The 23,505-nt window shown below is 38.5% G+C and overlaps 1 protein-coding gene across 8 annotated transcripts in view; it reads right to left on the reverse strand.

Annotated features, from left to right (window-relative positions):
- MATN2 (matrilin 2) overlaps positions 1–23,505 on the reverse strand; it is a 61,757-nt gene that overhangs the window by 20,936 nt on the left and 17,316 nt on the right. For 7 of the 8 annotated variants that reach the window (XM_015856088.3, XM_015856090.3, XM_085539390.1 and 4 more), the window contains exons 3-6: positions 15,136–15,705; positions 10,976–11,098; positions 7,170–7,292; positions 3,692–3,814 (exon numbers count right to left, since the gene is read on the reverse strand). In XM_015856088.3, coding sequence (XP_015711574.2) covers positions 3,692–3,814; positions 7,170–7,292; positions 10,976–11,098; positions 15,136–15,705 — 939 coding nt within the window. Of the gene's footprint in view, positions 1–3,691; positions 3,815–7,169; positions 7,293–10,975; positions 11,099–13,759; positions 13,881–15,135; positions 15,706–23,505 lie in introns of those variants that run through there. The other variant, XM_032442804.2, reaches the window with a different exon arrangement.

The raw sequence follows: 23,505 nt of genomic DNA on the forward strand, positions 1-23,505 counted from the left end.
AATTTCTGAATGAAAAAAACATGATTCTAAGAAAATCACAATGTCCTGGGAGCTGGAGCCATTGGCCCCAGCCTGTATATTGATACTGTGATCTGGTCTACAGAGCTTGGAACACATCAAGTGTAAGGAAAAGTGGCTTGCTAAATGTTTGTTGTATTTATGCTTAGATTCAGGATATACATTTTAAATGAGAATGGTTACACATATTTGCACATTCCTCTCTGACTACTGTTTCTGTATCAAACCCAATGGCCTACTACATCCAGCCACTTTGACTCCTCCTTAGCTGCAAACTGATGGAATTTTCTCCCTTATAATTTAAAGTATTTATAACAAAAGATATGGCAGTTAATACGGCAACAGAATTCTGAGATGCAAAATTGTGAGAAGCCTTGTTTGTAGCCTCCACACCTTGATTAGGGAGCTACATTTCATGTTAGGCTCTTGCCCATTCTCCCCTGAGCTATGTTATTAGCTTGCTTGTGCATTCAAGGGCCTTGCACAGCTTATCCTGACCAACAGACTGGCTGACTTGATTTCCTGGATTGGAATGTCCAGGCCTTGGACATCTCTTTACAGTATGGACTTGTCTGGTGGTCGCTGAACTGCTGACTGAGCCTGGATACTGTGATACTGTTGTAAGGCCTGTTTAGTTCTTATTTTGGCACTGTGGAAACTGAAGGACCTGTCACAAAGAATACTGACTCTGCTTGCCCTATAGTCATTCCCAGATCTCAATTTACATTCCCTTGTGCAGCAGTGCACTTTCAACAAAAGATCTCTTCCACTCCATATAAACCCAGCATTAAGCCACAAAAGTGCCCATATTGTTTCTAGTCAAGAACAGATGGGAAATGACAGTAGGAAGGCAGCGGTGGAGTCTGTTAGCCCATCTGACCAAAAGGATTTAGGAGATCGGTTTGTCTATAAATAGCTAGCAGAAGGCTCTGATTTACATGCTTTTGTTCAGGTTGGAAATTTCAACCATCCAAACACCTATGGGGAATGTAAGGTGGCATTGTACAGACTCAGAATGTTCCTGCACTGTAATGGGGACAATTCCCTAACACAAATTCTGGATGGCTACACTCGACTTAGTGCTATGACCATGAGATGACCAAGCTCATAATCCAGAATGATGGGAGAAGAAGGAACAGAATTTGGACTTTGGATTTTACCAGCTCATATTTCAGCTTATTCAGGGAATTGCTAAGAAAAATCCTCTGGGAAAGAGCCATGAAAAGAAGCCCAGGAGAGCAAAATGAGTTTTAAAGAAAACATACTAAGAAGTCAGGAACAAATGATCCTTTTCATGCTGGAAAATCTGCTTTGTTAATTAAGAAACTTCTCAATAAACTAAAACACAAAAAGGCAGAATAGCAGAAGGAGAAAGAAGGGAAAAAAAACCACCCAAAGCCCAGATGGACCTATCACAACTGAAGTGCACAAGGGGTTCCTCTCAGAACCAATTTCCAAATATATGAAGAAGAAGAAGATAAACAGGAATAGTCAACATAGACCTATGAAGGGCAAATCATGACTGACCAACCCAATTGCCTTCAACTGTGAAACTACTGGGTCTGTGGACAAAGGGAGATCATCTTGGTGCTGTTTCCCACTGTACTCTCATTTGGAAGGTGAGGAAGTATAGGCAAGAAGAAAAGACTATTAGAATGAAAATTTTCTAAGCTACCATCCTGAAAGGGCACTGATGTACAGCTTCATGTTTCGCTGGTTGCTGATAGTGGCCAAAGTACCACAAGGGGACAGTAAGGAGCAGCACACTGCTAAAAAACCTTTATTAGTCACAGACAAATGATGACATAAGGTATACCGTATTCAAATCTGTGGATTACACTAAATTAGGGACAGCAACTGTAAGCAAGCAGCAGTACCAAGAAACCTTGATGAACTTTACAGCTGGACCAACAGAAGTCTTACGAAGTTCAGCAAGAACTGGAAAGTTCTACATCTGTGCTGGAAAAACCTCCAGCAGCCCAGTCATCACAGGACAGGTCTAGGGTGGCAGAGCAAGGTGACAATCAAGCTTGGAAGTCAATCTATTGGTCAGGATTCTGGATCAATGAGTGCTAGTGCCTGAATCTGGCCTATGCATTTCTGGAGACCATCATGTCTAAGCATTGTTGGGAAAGGAACCAGAAGGAACTGAAATGAGTTTTCTAGGATATAGGCAGGGGTGAGAAGAAGGTCCTGAGGATGTAAAGGATGCAGTTTGAAGGTCTTTGATCAGTTCAAATTGGGAGAGAAAACTGATTAAAATTCCCATTCTTAAATTGAAGGAATTCACAAGAATTTTTGCTTTGGCAGTGGAATGCACTTACACTATACAAGATTTCCAAAACATATGGATATGGAAATATAAGAGAATTCAGCCAGCTCTTAGCTGACAGATACTTGACAAATGGGCTGCTTCATACAAGCTACAAGCAACAAGAACCAGTTTCAAGTGTAATCTGTCTCTTGGGGATGAAGTAAATTCATCTCTCTGAACTCTGTTGATCTATAAATCAGGTGTGTCTGGTCTGGCAAAACATCTAACTCCCTACACAGTCAAGGAAAATACAGCCAGAGGTATGACACCTTCTGGAAGTACGTCTCTTTTTCAGGATTATGAGGTCAGATGTACAGTTTGAATTCTCTTTCTAAATATTAAGTGAAACAAGTATCAAGCATAATGCCCACAGCAGTCTAAAGGTTAACTTAGTCTCTTAAGATAAAGACCAAAATGCCCCCTGTAGAATCACAGAAATACAGTGCTATATTCAGGATTTTTTTGAGAAAAAATGATTCTTCTCATTATTAGATAGCACAGGCTAAATTTATCACTGGTGTCAGCAATTCCACTCACCTAAAAACTAATAGCATTTGTCTGCTTACAAATGCAACAGTAAGGTCAGTAAGGTATGGTTACCGTGGTCTGTTTTTACAAGAAAAAAAGTCAACTAGGAGTGTATATCAAGGCTTTCCCTTTGTATTTCCCAAAGTTTGCTATTGTATTATATTCTATGAAGGTTTTAGCTTGTTCACCCACCTAGCGAAAGCCTTGGCAAGAGTGTTTTTGGTCTGCAAGTTGTCTTCCACTTTGTACCTCTTCCAACTCTGGTAACTTTTGAACTTGTTAGTCCAGTGTCAATTAAATTTGAGAAACAAGCAAACCTCTGAAGTTATTATAGCCTGGTAGAAACATGGAAGCTTTGTAGAGGCTATTCATTTTCTCAGAGACACCTTTGGCACAAGGTATCAAAGAACACACTATGGAAGAAAATCTACAAGAAAACAGGCTGCAATGTCTCTTCTGATGTGGAACAATTCACTCTTTAATTTTAGCAACCAAGATGATTACAAATCATCTTGTACAGCCTTGTTCACCTAGGTAGGAAGATGATATTCTAAATGAAAAATCTGGATAATCAAATAGACTATGCAAGACAAAACTTTTGGCTCACACTATTGGAACAGGAGCCCATTCATACAAGGGGCCTCTCCACCTACACCCTCTCCATAAAAATAAACTACTGCTCAAAACATCTTTATTTACTTTTATGACGTTTGGCTTCAAGGGCACTCCATCATTTTCTATACCCAACATATTACTCAGTGTTCCCAGGAACAGTGAGAATTAGAAAGAAGGAGTATGTACTGTTCATATATAAACCTTATCACAACTTACTTCTGCAAGTTCTTTTGTCTGGATTCAAAATGAACCCTGGGTGGCATCTACAATAGTAAGAGTCCTCTGTGTTAACACATTCATGTTGGCAACCTTGATTATCCACAGCACAGTAGTCTACAACTGAAAAAGAACAAAAGCAACATGTATAATTAGAAATACAGAATTAGAACTATTACACATAGTGATTATATACTAGTTATACACAGTAGCTACAAGAGAAGGAAAAGCTGACATAAATTTTGTTCAGAAGAGCCTTTCTGCAAAAAGCAGCACACTTCAAATTAGATTTCAGATGAGTCCCAGATTATCTCTCCTACTTTCTGAACATTTATTAACTCTGTCAGGAACTTTCTTACTGTGTTTTCTCAAATCTGGAAACCATGCCTCACTCATTAACTTCGTCCAGATCTTCATAATGTAGACCAGGGAGTTGCAGAATTTATTTTATTCAGTTTTGTCTTCTATCTGTTCAGACCCAGCCCTTGAATTACTTCCTAGCTATATTAATTATCAAGACCTGTCCCAGCAGCTTGTATATATAAGAGATCAATAGCAAAACCTTCTGCTTTGCTCCAGAATCATCCTGTAAAATCAGGCACAACTATGAAGCCTGAGAGCTTCAGCTGATTTTCACCACTATTTTTCTTATATAATTCCTTTTGTGGGAAAGAAATAAAACACTGTTAGTCTAGTCACATATTTTTTAAGTCTGATCATCTATTACACAAACACATACTTGCAAGATAAATTGCCAAAAGGGTACTAATGTAATACTTCAGAGTTTACTCAGACACTCTCATTTGAAAGCACTAAGGAGGTTAAGTTAATTTTGTTATTTTATTTCTTCACAGGTAAAGCTGTTTCTTTACGCAGAAGGCCCTGGAAGAACTGAAAGACAATTCACAAAGCAATTGTCCTGCCACCAAGAGCTGCCAGGCCCACTCAAGTTTGGCAAGTTTACTCTATTCCTTCCACAGAAGACAGTAATGTATCCAACTTCACACAGATGTTTAATGTGACAGTTTCCCCATCTTTGCCAACTGAGTAATATTTTTTATTACTCTATACTGTTGACCCTCCCAAACTACTTCTAAGATTGAGTAGTTTGTTTTAATCAAATTATTTACTTTCTCTGTAATTGTCCTTCCTTTGCAAACAACACACACTCAGGTGTGCTAAGATACTTGGTCATGGTCATCTTGAAGTTCTATCATGATACCTGCAACTGCCCAACTAAAGATTATGAAGTTGAGAGACAACTAAATAGGTCAACTAGTCTTAGAATCCTTTATGAAGAACACTGCTTTTGGTGATGTGTATTTATCTGTCCACTCCCTCCACAGACCCTTGTTTCTTGCAGGCTTAGCCCTGCAGACTGGCATTAGTAATCTGCCTATGATTTAATTTCACTTTCAGCTTCACATTTCATTTTGGTGGTACTTGCTTAGAAGTGAAACTTGCCAACAACCTACGAATCAGCAAGTAAGTTGCCAATGAACTTTTATCTTCCTGAAAAAAATTGGGAAGGATTATAAACTTACATATCATATACTGAAGCACTGTAATCCTACTGTAAATATACAAAATCTATATAAGACCAATGCAGAATGATATTTTTTTGTTAAGTTTTATTATTTTCATATTTCTGTACTGTTAACACATTGAAACCAGAATGCTAATGCTTAATGTTAACCATGACTACCTCAATGTAATCTTTTTCTAAGGGAATGACAATGGAATTTTGCACAAGCGAGAGATGAATGCAGTTGTCATCTGCCCAGGTTTGTTCCAACACATTTTTCTTGCTTAGAAGTAGTTACTGAGTGTCAAGAGCCATCTCTCACTTCCAGTTACCAGTCCTGCGCTCTCGCTGCTCATGTTGCCCTCTCTGATCTGCAGGCAGCACAGATCACCCTTCTCTGGTATTGCTGTATTACTACTAATATTTATACAGGTTTTTCAGTCTTAATGAATTATGTTACGGAAAAGGGTACAATAATGCCTAGGAAGAGATGGTAACGTTAAGTAAAAGCACAGAAGAAAGAAAAATAAAATGAGAAAGGAGAAGAGAAGGCTAATGGAAGACCAGTTAACACCCAGAAACAAGCCAAAAAATGCAGCATTTCCAGGAATGCAGACAGGTGCCAGCAGCCAAACCACTGCCAGGTGAAGAGAGCCCAAGCCCAGCAGCTGCAGGAGCATTGCAGACAGCCCACCAGTGCCAGGAAAGACAGCAACAGCAAGAAGATGGAGAGAGTGAGACTAGGACTGTGAAGATTGCCTGCTCAGCAGCACAAGAGAAGTCATGAATTTTCTCTTTCAGATTGTATTTACATCAACCGCAGAGAAATGCTTGACCTTTACACAAAAGGCATGAGGATTAGCTAAGGTTACCGGATGAATGTCTGTGGATGTAAAATATCTAAATATATGTCTAATATATTTATTTATACAATATCTAAAAAGACACAAAATAAGACTAAATACCCTGTTAGCTGCATTTTCAAAACATTTCAATTTCAGAAAGCAGGTTCTTAAAATGTTATATTAGTGTTGAAATTATGCTAAGGTTAAATTGTGTGAAGACATGTAAACACTCATACATTGAGAAAATGAAGCCACACATAAGGGAAGATTTTCAGGAGATTAGAGTTGATTTTCTCATGTTACCCCATGTTTCGTGTTATTCTAAGACCCAAGTGAACATACAAGCAGAATTTTTGATTTCATACATAAATTCTATGTATTTTGCACCTCAAATAAGATTATTATGCAAGATAATCACTCTATGAAGGTAATAAGAGAGAGACTGCATTATATTAGAGTTCTTAAAAAACAAACAAGAAAGTGTAAATTGTTGGAAGCTGTTTTTCCTGGTAATTTGTAGTGGCCTGTGGCAAGACTTGGGGCCAAGCATTTAACTTCGATTTACTTCTATGAAAATTCAGCATATTTTTGAAATCAAGCAAAAATTTAAGTGCTTGCTGAAGAGAACACCTAACAAATAAACTTTTTCTTAGAAGATTCTCTAGGTTACTATGTATGAGTGTGTGCATGTGTGCTTGATTCTAGAAGACAGTATTTTCCTGAAAGATGTGGGATGAAATGTTTATGAGAAGGGTGATAGCCTAACAAACATCTTAAAAATATTTACTGTGTATTAATGAGGAAGGAGTAAGAAATGAGATACATGTATGGTAATAATGTTTTCTTGAAAAACTGTTATATTGTATATCATGTCAGTACAATGTTGGTCATAGATATACAATAAAACATAAGGCACATAGTTTCAAGACAGTAGTGTTACTTGCTGGCTGACCTAAAAGCATGCCAACCAACATATATTTTTCCATATATATCACTCATGTGAGAGAGGAGAGCTTCCCACCACTCTTAGGTCTAAACTGGTGATTACATTTGACTCCTCTTTGGTTTGTTTCAAGAGATTAGCACAAGTGGCTAAGTTCATACTCACCAACACAGTTCTTTCCATTTGCATCAAGCTCATACCCTTCATAACATTGACATACATAAGACCCAGGTGTGTTCACACAAATCTGCTCGCAGTTATGCTTCTCCACAGCGCAAAGGTCTTGAGCTACAAAGCAGAATGGCACAAATATGAAGTTATTTGACCTTCTATATGGCATGGGTTGAAAATAAATTCCAGGAAGCTGTGAAGAGCTCTTTAGAATTGAGCTCACTTTAGCACAGAACATCCAGTATTCTGTCAAGTAGAAATACTCATACACCTGTGAGAACCACCACTCAGAGCTGAGGAGCTCATTCCTTCAGCTATAGGCAGTAACAATCACAGGGACACTGGTATGTAGCAGATTTTCTTGAGCATATGTTTCTCCAGGCTTAGTTCATTTTTATGGAAAAGTAATTTTGGTATTTGTGTCTATTTTTTTTCCCTCTTTTGTGTTCAACCCCCCTAAATAAGCAATGAGGACAGAAAAGGAAAGAAAATGAGAATAAAGCAAAAGATTCATAAGTATTTAATTTCTGAGTTTTATCACTTTTCAAGTTACCCCTCCCAAGCAACACATCTCATTAGAAAAATTACTACAGCAAATGCAGTCAGTTCAGCTCCTGATGTAAGGAAGCACATTTGTCTGTCTTTAAAACAGACTAAATTAGAGTAGATTTCTGAGAATCCCAAGTTTCCCCAGTGAAATCCCTGGAAGGCAGAGTACTTTGTGCTGCTCAGGATCAGGCTTGGAAACTGCTCAACACATAACTATAATTTACAGCTACAAAAAAAAAAAAAAATGTTCTGGAACATGTTTAAGGACACTAGCCAAACGAATACTAATTTTATTTTATAGCTCTCTGCTTCATATTGTGCAGCATGATGAACAGCATAAACAGTAATTTAACTGTCTTGCTCCAATATAAACACCCAAAAATAAGCAATTTTTTTTCAGTCACATATGCTCTTTTGTACTATTTTGTGTATTAATGTAAGATTTGAGTGTAACTACAGAAGAACAAAACTAAACAAGCAGTTAAATGAGTACAGAACAGCCATTATCTGCCATAGCCACTTTTCTCTATAAAAATTAAGTCAGATTTGGTGAAAGGAGCAAACAACAGGTTTTCATCCTTGCATGAATACAAAACCACCTCAACGATTTCCATCTTTTGCATGGATGCAAAACCATCTAAATGACATAAATGCAAGAATATTTTATGTTGAACAAAGGCACTTTTTCCCCTGATTTTGCTCTGGAAGATAGATGAGTTGAGCTGTTTTTATTTCCTTTCACGTGGAATGCAACAAATTACAAATACACCACATTTATTTTTTTTTTTTCCTTTCACACAGTACTGAAATGCATTAAGTAACTAAACTACCATCCATTCAAAGGAGGAACGCCCTTTTCCAGCCTGGAGCAAAGCTATTAATTCATTGCTGATTTAAGCCATTTGGTTAAGGGCATTTAGGAACTGAATAGTGACACGCTGTTCTCTCACAACATAAAAAAGGGTTCCAAAAGTTGAAAAGAATATATATTTTTGTACATTTTTTATTGACTGTTTAATTTAATAAGTATTAAAATATACATGTGAGGAAACTGTTCGTGAATGAGCTAACAAGTACACTCAAAACTTAGATAAATATATCTGTTTTATGTTGATCATGTACTGCACCAAACATCAATATAATGTAGATTTATTTTACTTAGAGGTCAAGTGAAGAACACGTTGTCCCTGTGCACTGGTGAAAAATAAGCAACCTATGAAAGTAACTAACACGATCACAGACTTTGGGTTCTTCTATCGCTGCTCCTCACCATCACTCCAGAAACAAGCAGTCCAGTTTGTCCAGCTCTGGACCCCTTTGCTCACGAATTCTTTTACATCTCTGAGCTTTTATATTGTTTTAATTAGTATAAACTATTTATATAGTTTATAATCCAATGTCAGATTTTGAGTGCAATTGTCAAAACTAGGTTATAGTTTGGTAACTTAGAAAAATAGGCCATAAAGTCATGGAGTGACTTGCATCCTTTCATATTTAGCAAACTCAGGTCTACTACATCTGGTTGATGATCAAAACAAGCATATCATGTGTGATAGATAAACAGGGAAAACTGTGTCATGAGAGGCACTTTGAAAGGGAAAAAATGGAAAGAAGTAGTTAGGGGATATTACTGAAATATGATTGCGTAGTTGGAGCCTTCATTTGGGATTCCAACCACTCATTTTGGAAGCACAAATGCATGGAAGCATAGAGAATAGGCTGTGTAAAAACTGTTGTCGTCACTGTTCTTGTCTTGGCTCAGCAGCTAAACTAAGCAGTAATTAGAAAATATTTCAGATTACATTTAATTTTTTTGTTTTCTCTTAAGAAAACAAAAGCCTGAATAAAAATGCAAATAAATGTTGAATAACTTGTTGAAAACACAAAACAGAATTCAGACAGCTGTGTATGATAAATATCTACATTTGATAAGGGATGCTAGTGAGAAGGGCAAATAAAACAATGATTCCTCAAACCTCATTCCTCATCCCCTCACTCAGCACCACAGCAGGTGAACAGTTCAAAAGCAATTTCCTCCTACAACCCAACAAATCTGAACATGTCTCCACACACCAACAAAAAATCACCTCACAATTCCAGTGCTGACATCCACTTGACCCCACATCTTGTTGCTGAGGCTCTGACTAAAACTGTGTCTCACTGCAGAGATAAGAGCCCTAATATTCAATCTGCAGAGTCCTCTCAGATACTGATGTATTCCCACTGTTTCAGTCATCCCAAAAGAGACAAAGAACCCTTTAATCCCAAACTACTCGACTAAGATGCCGAGCATACAGGAGCAGGATCTGAGCCTGCATTCTTCCCCTCTTCCCTAAATCACGTATTGTGAAGGGGACATCCCTTGCCCTCTTCTCCAACTCTTTCAAAACACATTTTTCAAAATAATTCTCGCAACTAAATTCAGGTTGGCAAATTTGGTTTGTATCCATGGAGTCTCGTGGAGTAAGGAACTGCATTTTTAGCAAGCGTATTTTTCACAAGTAATAAAACTTATGATCCCGCAATTAATCCAAAATAATTGTGGATAGAGAAATAAATTTGGTATGTCTTTCTCATGTAGCCCTCTGTTAATTATGAGGAAGCAAGACAAAATGGACAAAAGGAATACTGCTTATGAAGATCATATTTAAAGTGAAATATAGTTTGTTACAATGAACTATAGAGTTAAGGCCAATTACTTAAAAAAACCCTAGTTTTTAATAGAAGAAATGAGAGCACAAGAAAGACTTTTCAAGCTCCTTTTTGAAAGATTGTAAGGTTATATTTCAAGCAGAGGTAGAAAGTTATCCAGAATGGTAAGTTATGTCCCTGTTTTCTAGTTTGAGGTTTATTGTGCCTTACTGTGCCACATAAGAAAAGCAACCAGTAGACTGCTATCTAGACAGGTTACTAAATTAGTTGAGATCATTTAATATGAGATGATGAAACAGTTCTTTCTTTGATTGTTGTTCCATTCTTGAACTTACTACATCAATAACATTCAAATGTAACTTTATGCAGTTACAGTGTAGCACAGCTTGATAATTAGCTTGATGTATTTCACAAAGGCTTACAAGTACTTCATTAAAAAAAAAACACACACAAGAAATACAACTTCACTTTCTTAGACTCTTTGTGATTACCATTAACTATACAATGAGTTCAGTTATTCCTTATGAACCGAACTCAAACCGCTGACGCTAAGTGCTTTTGAGGAGCACAAGAAGGAGTAATTTAGAAAGATAACATACTGCTGCAAGTCTTCTGGTCGGCATTCAGGATGTAACCTTGTTTACATCTGCATACATAGGAGCCTGGGGTATTTATGCAGAAATGATCACAGCGATGCTCGGATATACTGCACATGTGTGGCACTGAAAGAAAAAATGAAGAGGTTGTTAATCACTGGGCTTGCTTATTTGTTGTCACAATTTGATAATAAATGGTTGAAAACACTTTACTGAAGTCATTTAGAAAAACTGAGTTAAATTTCAACCATCAAGACAAAAACGGAAGCTTTTGTATCTCTGAGTATAAAAAAATCCTTACCAAATAGAAATATATTTTTTATTCCTAATAAAAATATGAGTTTGTATATTATCTGTCTTGTTGATATTGGCAACATCCTTTTGGACATGAAATTACTTATGGAAGAGAGATATAAACAACAACAAAAATTGCAATAGAGCATCTGGAAACACCAATTGCTTGTTGGTACCATGAAAACAATGAAACAGGCACCACAAATTTACAAATAATTGTATCTTAGTTACAAATTGTTCTAGAGAACATTTAATTTCCTGAACGAAGTACCCTACAGCACAACACAAAAAAAAATAATGATTGGAAAAAGAAAAGACCTGATGAAGAATCTTGTTTGCCAGTTTATTAATTCTGAGGAATGTTTGGACAAGATATGACTACAGTGAAGCCAAGCATCACCTATACTCAATAAGAGGAAGCTGAGCTGAGCTACACTCCAGAGTATAAGTGTTCCTGAGCCCATTTTCTTTTTTTTTAATCTGTTTATATTTTATGTCTCTAATAGCAAGTAGTAAAATGCAACAGACTGTGACAGGAAGAAAAACTAAGCAGACCTATCCTGCCAAATTCATTACTTAGCTATTTCTTCCATATCAGATTTTCTGTGGAGAAATAATGAATCTCATTGACTTTTTTCTTCCAGTAGAGCACTGCTGGTATGTCATTCCTATAATTTACAGGTGAGTCGTTCTCAGAGAATAATGTGTGGAAAATAATCTGTTTTTCTCAAGGACAGTTAGTGATTGATGTGCTCATTATGCTGCTAGGTTGGCAAACATCGAAATTTATGGAATAGGCATTCAACAGTAATTTTCTAGCAGCCACCATAAAAGCCTAATAAATACCTTTGCATGTAGTATGCATGGAGCCTCTGGGAAAAAAAAAAAAAAAAAAAAAGAAATAGTGTTTTTGCAATATATACTATTTACTGAGTCTTTGGAACAGTTACCAAAGTTATGCATTTATTGCTAATACAGAAACCACCACAATTCCCAAATCTCTTAATCAGTTTTTTTGAACTCATTTTCTGCCATAACATAACATCTCAAGTGCTTTTATCCGTGTGACTGCACATCTGCTGGTATTACAGGTCTCTTCATCCCTCTGTCTTTCTAAAAGTAAAGTTCGTGATCTCTGATACTTTCTAGACAGAAGAGGTACGTAAAAAACGACAAAAAAATAATTTCAACAGTTTACATATCAGAAAATCTCACCATGTTTCATCCATAATATTCCTCCAAAAACAGTCAGACCTCTGGTATCAAATCTTGTAAAGTAGTAAAATAAGAGTATCCAAAAATGGAAGGGGAATGGAAAAAAAGCATCCCTAGCAACTGGGTTCATTCTAAGAATATATTGCTGCTACTTGTAACTGACCAGGTATCATTTATTTTCTTTCTGTGGTGAAAGAGGCTGTTGTATGTTCGACTTCTGCCTGATTTGTTGCAGGAGCTGTTTTTTAGACAAAGTCAGGGGCTGAAATAATAAAAAGGATTGTATGCTTTTGGAATTTGAATGTGAGTTTTGTGGATTAGATTTTATCCGCACCTTTGTCACAGGTTCCCTATTTGACTTTAGACAAATCAATAATAACAATATCTTCAAGGACACATCAATGTTCACACTCCGTGTTTCCAGCTAGAAATACTTGCAACTGGATTTGCAAGAATGCAGGGCTCTCAGCTTCAAGTGATGGGTGTAGAGTTGTGGCTGATACATTCCAGCAGTGTGCCTCAGCAGCATAAAGGGCCAAATGTACCCTGGGGTGCACCAGCCAAGCACTGCCAGCAGGTGAGGGAGGGCTTATCCCACTCTGCTCTGCACTAAGCAGCCTCACCTCAAGCACTGGGTGCAGGTTTGGGCACCAAAACAGAAAAAGGACATAAAACCAATAGGGAGCACCTAAAGGAGGGCAGTGAAGATGAGGAAGGCAAGACATACAAGGAGCACTGAGGTCTCTTGGTTTGTGCAGCCCGGAGCAGAGGGGCTGAGGTGAGGCCTCATGGCAGCTTCAGCTCCTCATCAGGAGTGGAGAAGTAGCACTGAGCTCTGCTCTCTGTGACAGCAACAGGGCCCAAGAAAACAGCATGGAGTTGCATAATAGGAGGGGCAGATTAAGTGATAGGAAAAGGTTCTTCACCATAAGGTGGTGGACACTGTAACAGGCTTCCTAGGGCAGCAGGGGCAGCCCTGAGCTGCTGGAGTTCAAGAAGCATCCAGACAACACTCTCCTTTTAGTCAAACATTTGAATTCTGGTTGGAGCCGTGTGAAACAAGGAGATAGACTTCACAACCCTTGTGGGTTCCTTCCAATTTGGGATATTCTATGATTCTATGAAATTCAGCACGCTGAACACTGCACTTCACAGCCCATACTCAACAAAACGTTACAGATCCTATCTGACATGCAGTCCTTTAAGCTGAAATCTGTGGAATGCTGGCACCCTCTTTCTGGAACTTGTCTTGGATTTGTAAGTGGTTTTGTATCTCACCTTCAGTTCTTGAAACAGCAAATGTTGTGGAGGCATTCCCTTAGAAAGGGATGCAGCAGCAATCCTTGTGACCTCCATACTCCTCCATCTGCAGAGTGAATGGTTTTATTGAGGATGATGTCTATTTGGATTAGAGGTGAACTACAAAACTTTAATACATTCACTGGGCACTGCTTAGCCAGAAAAAAAAAAAAAAAAAAAAAAAAAGGATAAGCAGTACTTGTACTGGATTTGTTTCTAAAATGCTATTAAAAATCCAATAAAATTCAATTTCACATCATTTGCTATCTGTTCCATTTAAGCTCTCGATTCATGCTTAGTTTACTTTTGTTGTTGTTGTTTTTTAAATGTACATTATGCCAGCAAATAATATGGCAAGTTAAAAACAGGAAAAACTCTATTATGTGATGATTGTCTGTGATGGTGTCATGTGCTGATGCAGTTCAGCTGGAGCTCTGGTGCTGTTTGAAACGATTCTGGAAAAGACCAAGTAAGGAAAATTCTCCAGACTATCCTGACAATAAGCCTCAGTTCTTTCCTGGCAAAAGCATCCCTAGAGATGATTGCGCACTCAGTATCATCATGCATTCATTTTCTGGACTCTGCTGGAAATACTTCACTTTCACGCCAAATCTCTATGAAGATCCTTCGAACTTATCTCAGGAAAAACTACAATTATATCAAGTACCCAGACTGAATTAAAATGATGCATGACACTGTATTTGTAAAGGGTAATTTTTTTATCTGGGAATTACAGATGGAAGTGATTTCTCTATTGTAAATTAATACCTATTAAAATATTATTTACTTTATGGAATGAATGAAAGTCACAGTAAAGGCTCTTCCTAACTTTTTGTATTTAAAATTGATAGAATACAAATACTACCACATTAGTGTATAGTTATGCCTCTTCCAGTCACAAGAAATCCTAAGAGACAATTGTCTGTATTTGGTTAATACAAATTTGGGTGAGGAATGCCCAGGGAATCGTTTTAATAACCAACAATGAACAATAACTTTTATCGGTCTGAAGTTTCAGTACTAATGGAAATCAGTTTTAAAATCAATAGATGAAACAACTTACCTAAAAACATAAAATAGCCGTAAATAGGAAAATCATGGTATGTGTGTATCTTGCAACTTATGACCACTAGGAATTATATTTTATGGCACTGAGCAGTAGAATTAGCTTTTCCCCATGTGTATGATTGTTATTCTGAATACTGTCTGGCTAGTTTCCCTTTTTTTCAATGCACATATTCCAACACATTAATTTTCTTATTAAAAATAATAATAATAATAATGACATCACATGACTTTCTTTTCCTGTGTTATACTTTCATCTATGCATTCAAACCAATATATAAACACCTTACCACAAAGTTTAGTCTGGAAGACAGAGGTCAGTGTTTCAATCTGACTGAAATTAGCAACTAGAAAGATGTGCTCTTCATGCGGTTCACTCCCAATGGATCTGAGCGTGTTCATATCCACTCTTCCCACTCCAATGGCAAAAATCAGAATTCCAGAGTTGCGAGCTTTAGCAGCAATTTCTGCCACTGAATCCTGTGGCCTCCCATCTGTCACTATCATGATGATACGAGGCACATTTTGGTTTAGAGGTCGAGCTCCTTCAGACTCTGCAAATGCAATGTTCACAGCATACTGGATAGCCAGTCCTGTCATGGTGCCAGTTGAGAGGTGTATCATTCTCCTCACGGCTCTCTCAATCTCCTGTTTCCTCCTAAACGTCTTCAGAGAGAACTCATGTTTGACAGTGCTGCCATACTGAATCAGGCCTACTTGAGTAGCATCAGGACTGATATCCAGGAACTGCAAGATCTTTAAAATGAACTCTTTTACTTTTTCAAAGTCATAAGGACGTACACTGCGAGAGCTATCAATGATGAAGACAAGGTCCAGACGTTTGTTGTTACAAGAGTTTTCTAGAAGACAAAATGAAAACAAAAATACAAGAATTTTTAAATGCAGATCATATTAATTTGACTTGAAATGTCAAAAACTGTCCCTCTCTACTCTGTCCCTGTGAGGATTCACCTGGAGTACTGAGTACAGGTCTGGGGCCACCAACGCAGGAAAGATAATGAATTTTTCAGGAGGAAAAAGCTATGAGGAGACCTCACAATGGCCCTCCAATATTTAAAGGGATATTATAAACAGGATGGAAATCAACTTTTTACGTGGGTAGACAGTAATAGGACAATGGTGAAGTTTCTCACTGAGAGGGTGATGAGGAGCTGAAATAGGTTGCCCAGAGATATCATCAATTCCCCGTCCCTAGAGGTATTCAAAGCCAGATGGGGTCCTGGGCAACCTGATCTAACAGCTGTCAACCTGTGGCCAAGGGGTTTGGAACCTGATGGTCCTTGAGGTCTCTTCCAACTCAAGTCATCCTATGATTTAATGAAAGATGTTAAGTAAATACCCTGCCAAGAGTTGGAAAAATACAGGAAAAAAAAAAAAACAAAACAAAAACCAAACAGGAAATGCTGTAACTACTGCTACATGAGAAATCTGAGTTTGGTTTCTGGTTAATGACAGTTATCTGCCCATTACGTGATCAGTAGATCAGCTTTTTCTGTGAGATAAGTGCTCAGAATGGGCACCGCTGAGATTTTGAACTCATACTCCACACCTGATGGAAACCCTCTCTGAGTTACATACTTACTATTTCAGTAATGCTGAATCTTAATGCTTTATGTGGTAGGGCCTGAGAATTCAGAAATCCTAATCAGACAACACTCTGATGCTGAGGTAGTATTAGTCCTTCCTTACAAACAAGGAAACAGAGAGAAATACAGGTCAAAAGTATCTGCTAATTGGAGTGACTGAGATACAGAGGAACTGATTTTTCATGGAACTTGGCATTAAAGAGCACTTTGCATGTACAAAGTACAGCTCTCAGTGACGTCAACTGCAGCTGTGAGTGCTCAGCATTTCTGCAAATCATACCCCATGATTTCAAACACATAATTAATGGCCATCTGGGAAAGGTCTAGTCTATTGGACTAGCTCAGCATCACACAGAAATTCCGGGTCTGCATCAAAGATAAAAATCCACTTTTCTACAATGGCGTTCAATTCGGGAAAAAAAGACTGCCCATACACTTCCTGTCATTTTCTGTTTCAGTTGTCAACATGGCCTTTGCCCACTCCCTCCCCCTCAAGAGCCACAAATACCACAGTGTTTGGCTGCATCTGAAAACTGCATAGGCAGGCAGACCAAGCTATCACGGGTAACAACAATCATGGCTGCCTTCTGGGCATGCTACAAGTTTTCAAAAGCCCAGGGCACACTCCCTGTCTCCTGCTCAGATTCCAGTGCAGACGCACACAAGTTGTGTGATGAGAACAGACAAGGGATTGACCATTCACTAGTTTTGCCTATACAGAAAGTCAGCACATGGTAGGCTTGAAGCAAGCAGGGGAATGTGAGCTCCGAGCCTTGCCACAGAAGGCTGTGTATGCTAAAAGTTCAAAAGGAATCTGAAGGACTTAACAAGATGCTGGTGATGAGAAATCAACTGAGATTTAATAGAACAATTAAAGGTAGCAGGAATCCTCATCAAACTACAGTAAAAACCTCCTCTCACTAAGCTGAGATAACTCTAACCAGAAATCTCCCTTTCTGTACAGCCCAATTAAGTTCCCAGAACACTCTTATCCAACAGGGCATTAAATCAGGCAAATGCCCTGTGGAAAAAGTAGTTGTTTGGTTGTATAATTAAAGGTCATGTCATACAGCACAAATGAGCCAATCAAAAACCCGACTGGAACATCTGTCGGCAGACAAGCCTTTACATGAGCCTGCTTGTGATTGCTGATGAATGCTAACCATGTATTGCTGCCAAGGAAAGGGGTGAGAAGGATGCCTATTTTCACTTGTTAACTCAGAAGCCTCTTTCATGGATTACCAAGAATGTTTGTGGGCATAGAATAAAAATGCTCTTTGCTGACAATAAAAGTGACCGCCTGGATTTATTCATGTACAGTCTACAGTAAGGCTTTATTCATAAGCGTAAGAATATGCTCAAATTGCTTATTCTTTCAAAAACAGAGGATGTTGAGCGCATGCCAAACTGAGCAGAATAAAACTCCAGTTTTAATGGGATACAGAATACCCTGACATGCTGTCTTCCATCTTATGATGTCAATTGTGTATCTAACTATTAATTACTTCTACTAATATACCAGCACAGTTATAATGTAAAGATAACGCTATAATAAGATTTAAGGGAACAGGACAGGGTGAAAAAGTCAATTACAGAAAGAAGTCTAAGGCAGCACAGAAGTCTATGAAGGGAAGGATAGAGGAGGGGGAAGGGTAAAATCACCTCTAGTTTACTTTCCATAGAAATGACAGCCTTCTTGTTCAATACTTTTGAAATTCAGGGAGGATTTTTTATTTAAATACATTCATTTGGATCATAGTTTGAGGAGACACAGTTCCTTATTTTGAAGTAGCACATGAAAAAGGGAGGGAAGAAATCTGGACAGCACTATTGGGCAGCGCTACAAGAAACAAAGCCCATTTTGCTAAATTACTTATGCAGAAGAATATAGTAAATGGGTGGCTCTGAAACTAATACCTTCTACTTAGTTCTATGGAAACTACAACAAAAGCAAGCAGCACAATAACACAATTTAATAGAGCAAAGTCGCAGCTACAAAACACTATTTTTCAACACAGACACATCCACTAGTCTATCTGTGCAGATGAGCTGATCAAGACAAACTTCATTTAGTGGTGTGACAGCTGTACATGACCATCCAGATCGTGGCTTGTCTTTCACACTGCTGTAACGCACCACCCACAGCCTCACTGTACCCACATTAACTGCTTGATCTTCTCAATAAATGTTCAGCAAATGGCAATAGATGTCAATGAGTCCATTCTTTTCTGCAAAGAGGAATTCAGTCACACTCCTTTACTTCACACACACTTCCACGTCAGACACCATTCTGTCAGACTGCCCCTGTGCTGCCATCTGTCACACAGCAACAACATATAATGGAATTCTGGTGGGAAGGTTCAGCCTCTATTGCAATACCATCAACATCTGCCTCTGATATTGTGGGCCAACACAGTAAGGCTTTTGGAAAGACAAGGCCAGCAAACTAAAGGTCATGTCAAGAGTAAATGTGTTTTTGTCCACTCAGTATCCAGTTTGTCTAGAAATGAGTTACTGTCATATCACCTCTGTGAAATGAACAATGGTTCTCCCTTAACGATTCCAGCTGGGATCCACTCCAGTGGAAGGGAGTATTCCTGAGCATAAGAACTGAATCTCCTAAGCTGCTGAAAGATTAGAATGGTTCCTGGTACGGTTTGGCCTAGGAGAATTAACATTTTTTTCAAATAATTCTCAGGCATGATGTGGGAATAAGCATGAGCCAGGGTCCTGTCCTAACAGGCAATGTGGATGCAAGCACTCTGCAAGATTAGTATCCATCAGTCAACAGTATCAGCACAGGCTGTGTTATCTCACTGGTCTCAGTGCCAGAGAGCAGTCTATGATACACATTAAGCAGCACTCACAGCATTATATTTACTTTCCTACTACAGCAGAGTGGCCACATGCCTCCTAGGAACAAACCTTGATCCCCCATAACCTTTGCATCACACACGGGGATTGTCTGGGAAGTGCTAATCAACGTGGGCCAGTCTGCTCTAGCAACTGAACAATAACAATGGCATCCCAATGCCCAAGAATGTCCCCTAGCACTACTTTATTCATCAGCATCCTCAAACATTTCCATTTGGGGATATTCAAGCTGAACACATTCAAAGGACCCAAGTTTTAGATGATGATTTTTCAGAAGATTTTGCAGGCCAACTCCCTTGAAACATTTGTTTAGAATGGATTTCTTATTTCCTATTGTTGTCCTACATCTTCATGATGCTATAATGCATTGGTAATATGGATAAAACTTATTTGATAATCATAGAACCATAGAATCACCAAGGTTGGAAAAGACCTAAAAGATCATCCAGTCCAACCGTTCACCTATTACCAATAGCTCCCACTAAACCATGTCCCTCAACACAACATCCAGTCTTTCCTTGAACACCCCCAGGGTCGGCGACTCCACCACCTCCCTGGGCAGTCCATTCCAGTGCCTGACCACCCTTTCTGAGAAGTAATACTTCCCAATGTCCAGCCTGAATCTCCCCTGTTGTAGCTTGAAAATGTGGATCTTTGTCCTAACGAATGAGATAGATAACAGTTAGACAACTAATGATGCATACAAATCAAAAGGAAGTTAGCTCCATTTGGTAAATACTACATCAGTTTTAAGATATAAGTAAATACCCATCCCATGAAGACTTTTGTTATAAATAAAGACAGCTGAAGCAAGAAGAGAAGATGAGATCAACTGAGAAGAAATGAGATCACAGAAAAATTATTACCTAAGCAGGCAATTCATTAATGGCAATTTTAAGACTCGATATATTCTGTCTACATCACTGTGGAGTGAGCTAAGAAATACAAAAATTACATGGTGTGTTGAGATTGCCAGCAATAACACCACGTTTAGTTTTAGACTTTTATCTTTGTCTGAATAACTGAACAATGGTCTTCACTTAAATAAAAGGAAATAACTAATCTCCCAGTTAGTGTATTATGAAACATTTTCTATAGTTCTTTGCTGAAAAAATGAAAAATACCAATAACTTCAAACACTTCCTGACTCTAGTGAGGTATCTTCTGCAAGTTACTTCCTCCACTTTTCTCTATGGTGGGTTTCAGATATGATCATACCTACCTCCCAGAGTTGGTGTTAGGAACTGCTGAGGACCCCCTTATCTGGCACATGTATGTTCTGCACTTAGTTGTTCAGGTGACTCCACTTTGTTCCAGCTGTGGAACAGACCCTGAGTCCAAGTCCTGCCCTCATACTCCCTGGCCCCATTCTTAATCTGAGCTGTTTCCCAAACTCACAGGCCTCTGGCCCTATCCCAAAGATTCATTATGAGTTTGGCAGTTCACCCACTCCTCCTTACAAATTTCTTCATCTGGGAACACTCTCCAGATACAAATGCAGCCTCTGGACATCTCTTTATTGAGCCTGATAAAATCTTCTTTGAACTTCCAGAATTTCTGGAAGAACTGTACAGCAGTAGGCTCTTATCCACAAATTTCCATTTCCCCTACATGCAAGTGCTCCATTACTTGTCGTATCAGGAGGTACCTTACTTTGCTCACTATTTCTGTTACTTCTCCGTCACCTATTCCAAAATAACCATGTCATTATTACTATAAAGTTTAATCTAATTCCAGGGTCCCAAAGTGACTCCTAATACTTATCCATTTCTTTACTGAGACTGGTGTACTATCCAGTGCAACAGCTCACTGTTGCTGGGATACTCTCATCTTTCTCAGTTTTTGCACATTTCATCTGGTCTGAGATGGGAACTGTTGGTTCCTTGCTTCCATAGTCAGGAGGATTGGGGATGGGGGAGTGGGCTTGTCTTCTCCTGCAGGCAGGTGAACACCAGGACAAAGGGATGGAGCATTCTGTTTCTCCTTGAATAACTGAAACTCCTATTTTGCCTCAGGCACCATTTGAGGGACACTGAAAGTATGAGAGAAGGAAGAGACAGAAAAAGTAAACAACTGCTAACAGGAGTGTAGGAAGCAGGAGTGAAACGAAGTGACCAAAGAGTTTGTGCTCTTTTCCTTTCACGACATCAGCAGTGTTTTATAAACTCCTATCCATACCTTTTTTTAAAGCTACTTGTGTCTTTGTTTATAGAGAAAGCTGTTAGCAACCTCAACATTACTCACTGATCAGCTGACTTGAAACCACATATTTCTATCCATTGGTAACAGTATAAGTACCACACTCCTTCCCAGAATAGCTTCAGAAACAGCACACCATGGGGTACTGCCATACAGCATCTCCCAGTGCCCACACAAATGCATGGGGCATCATACCGGCTGGCAAACCATAGTTCTATCAGTTCAGCAGAAAATAGAAAATCTTCAGATTTCAAAGGAATCTAAAGAGCTGATCGATTACCCACTCATCCCTATAAAAAGAGCTGTCCCTCAGGATATGAAAATGCCATTTCCAAAATTTCCCATGTAATCTTGAATGAATCTTGAACAATGAAGCCAAAAACACCGTACTTTTGAACATTCAGTGTCTGTATTCTTTTTTGCCCTAATCTTCCTTCAAGATAAAATACTCAGAGGAGGCTCTGAGCTCTCTGAGAATAGACATGTAAAATGGAGCTTGTAATTTTACTTAGCACGTGTCAAGGCACGTTATTTTTATTTTGCACATTTCTCAGTAACTTGTGGGGGTTGTAACAAATAAGTTCAGGAACAGGCCATCTTCAGTTTGGTACATGACTCAGTTTTTTCCCTGTAGCAACAGATATTCTTTGTTCCATGTAGCAAACTTGCAAGTCACTTTAAAAAAACAAAGGAAAAGGGTGGAAAAAAGGGGGGAAAAAAGAGCATAAGAAAATAAAACAGCAGAAGAGAGAAGGGAAGAAGAAGGAGAAAGAAGAAAATAAAGAAAAGAGAGAAACATACAGGCTTTGTTACAAGAAATAATTATGCAGAGGAAATACTTATAGATAATACTTATGCAAAACTAAAGTTTTGCACAAACAGAAAATCACTTGTGCTGCTAGAAATACAATAGCATATATAACATGATTTAGTGAATTGCACCTTAAGTGGCTGAAATTTGAATTCTATTTGGATGCAGGACTTTAATAATGAAATCTAAATACAACAGTTGGCATGTGTAAGTGTTACGTGGCTAGAAATTGCTAACCCAAATCAAACCCCAAACTTCCTGATCTCTGTAACAGCTGGCTGCACAGGAGTCTATCCAGAATAGGACACAAATCTCTGAAGTCTCTTGCAGTCCCACAAGCTGGGCTTGCTTAAGAGGTAACAGCTTCTGCAGGGAACAACTGTCCTGGCAGCGATACAGCCCCAACTTGCATCTTCTTTCTCATCCCCCAGATCCCCTACTAAGGGTTGGGGAGTCACAACCTTAGCATTAGTCAGACTACCAAGCCTCAGAGCTACAGAGAAAGGGTCTTTTACTGCCAGCAAGACCCAGAAGCCTAAGAAAGTGGGGGAGACTGGTCAAGTGCAACTCCTGTTACTGCTTCAGACCCAGCCAGGTAGGTTAAGGACACCAGCTATTGCAGGGAAGAGGCTGACAGCTGAGATATTAAAATGAAAGCTGAAGCTTGAAGCCTTGGCATAACGGCCATGAGAGACTTCTCAGCTATCAGTGCCTGAAAGCAAAGCATGCAATTTCTAATTCTCCACTATAGCACAATGACTGTACCTAAACATCTCGGAGGGAAGAAACTGGTGATTCCAGACTGTAAAATGCTTTGCTCTCTTTCCAAATATAATATATCCATATTTATAAGGCAATTTTATGTTTCTATCAGTGGAAGTCTAGACTGATAAGAACTAGACTACTTTGTAACCTTATAAAAGTTTGGTTAACTCTTAATTAGAAAAGGATTTCAGTTACACTTTAACTAAATATGTGGTAATTCAAAAGATGTAATTTGCAACCATTTCCAGCCTTTATCTACTACCTGAAAAAATTTTAATCTCCTCAAATATAATACCAGCATATCATGTCAAAAACACGATGCAGTTGTCAGGACATTATTCTGACTTCAGCTGCAATGTAGGCTGCACTTCCAATGTCTGTGAGGATAAAAATAAATAAATAAA

Source organism: Coturnix japonica, chromosome 2 (assembly GCF_054131305.1).
Source record: "Coturnix japonica strain WE chromosome 2, WE-NBRP24, whole genome shotgun sequence".
Taxonomy (NCBI): Eukaryota; Metazoa; Chordata; class Aves; order Galliformes; family Phasianidae; genus Coturnix; species Coturnix japonica.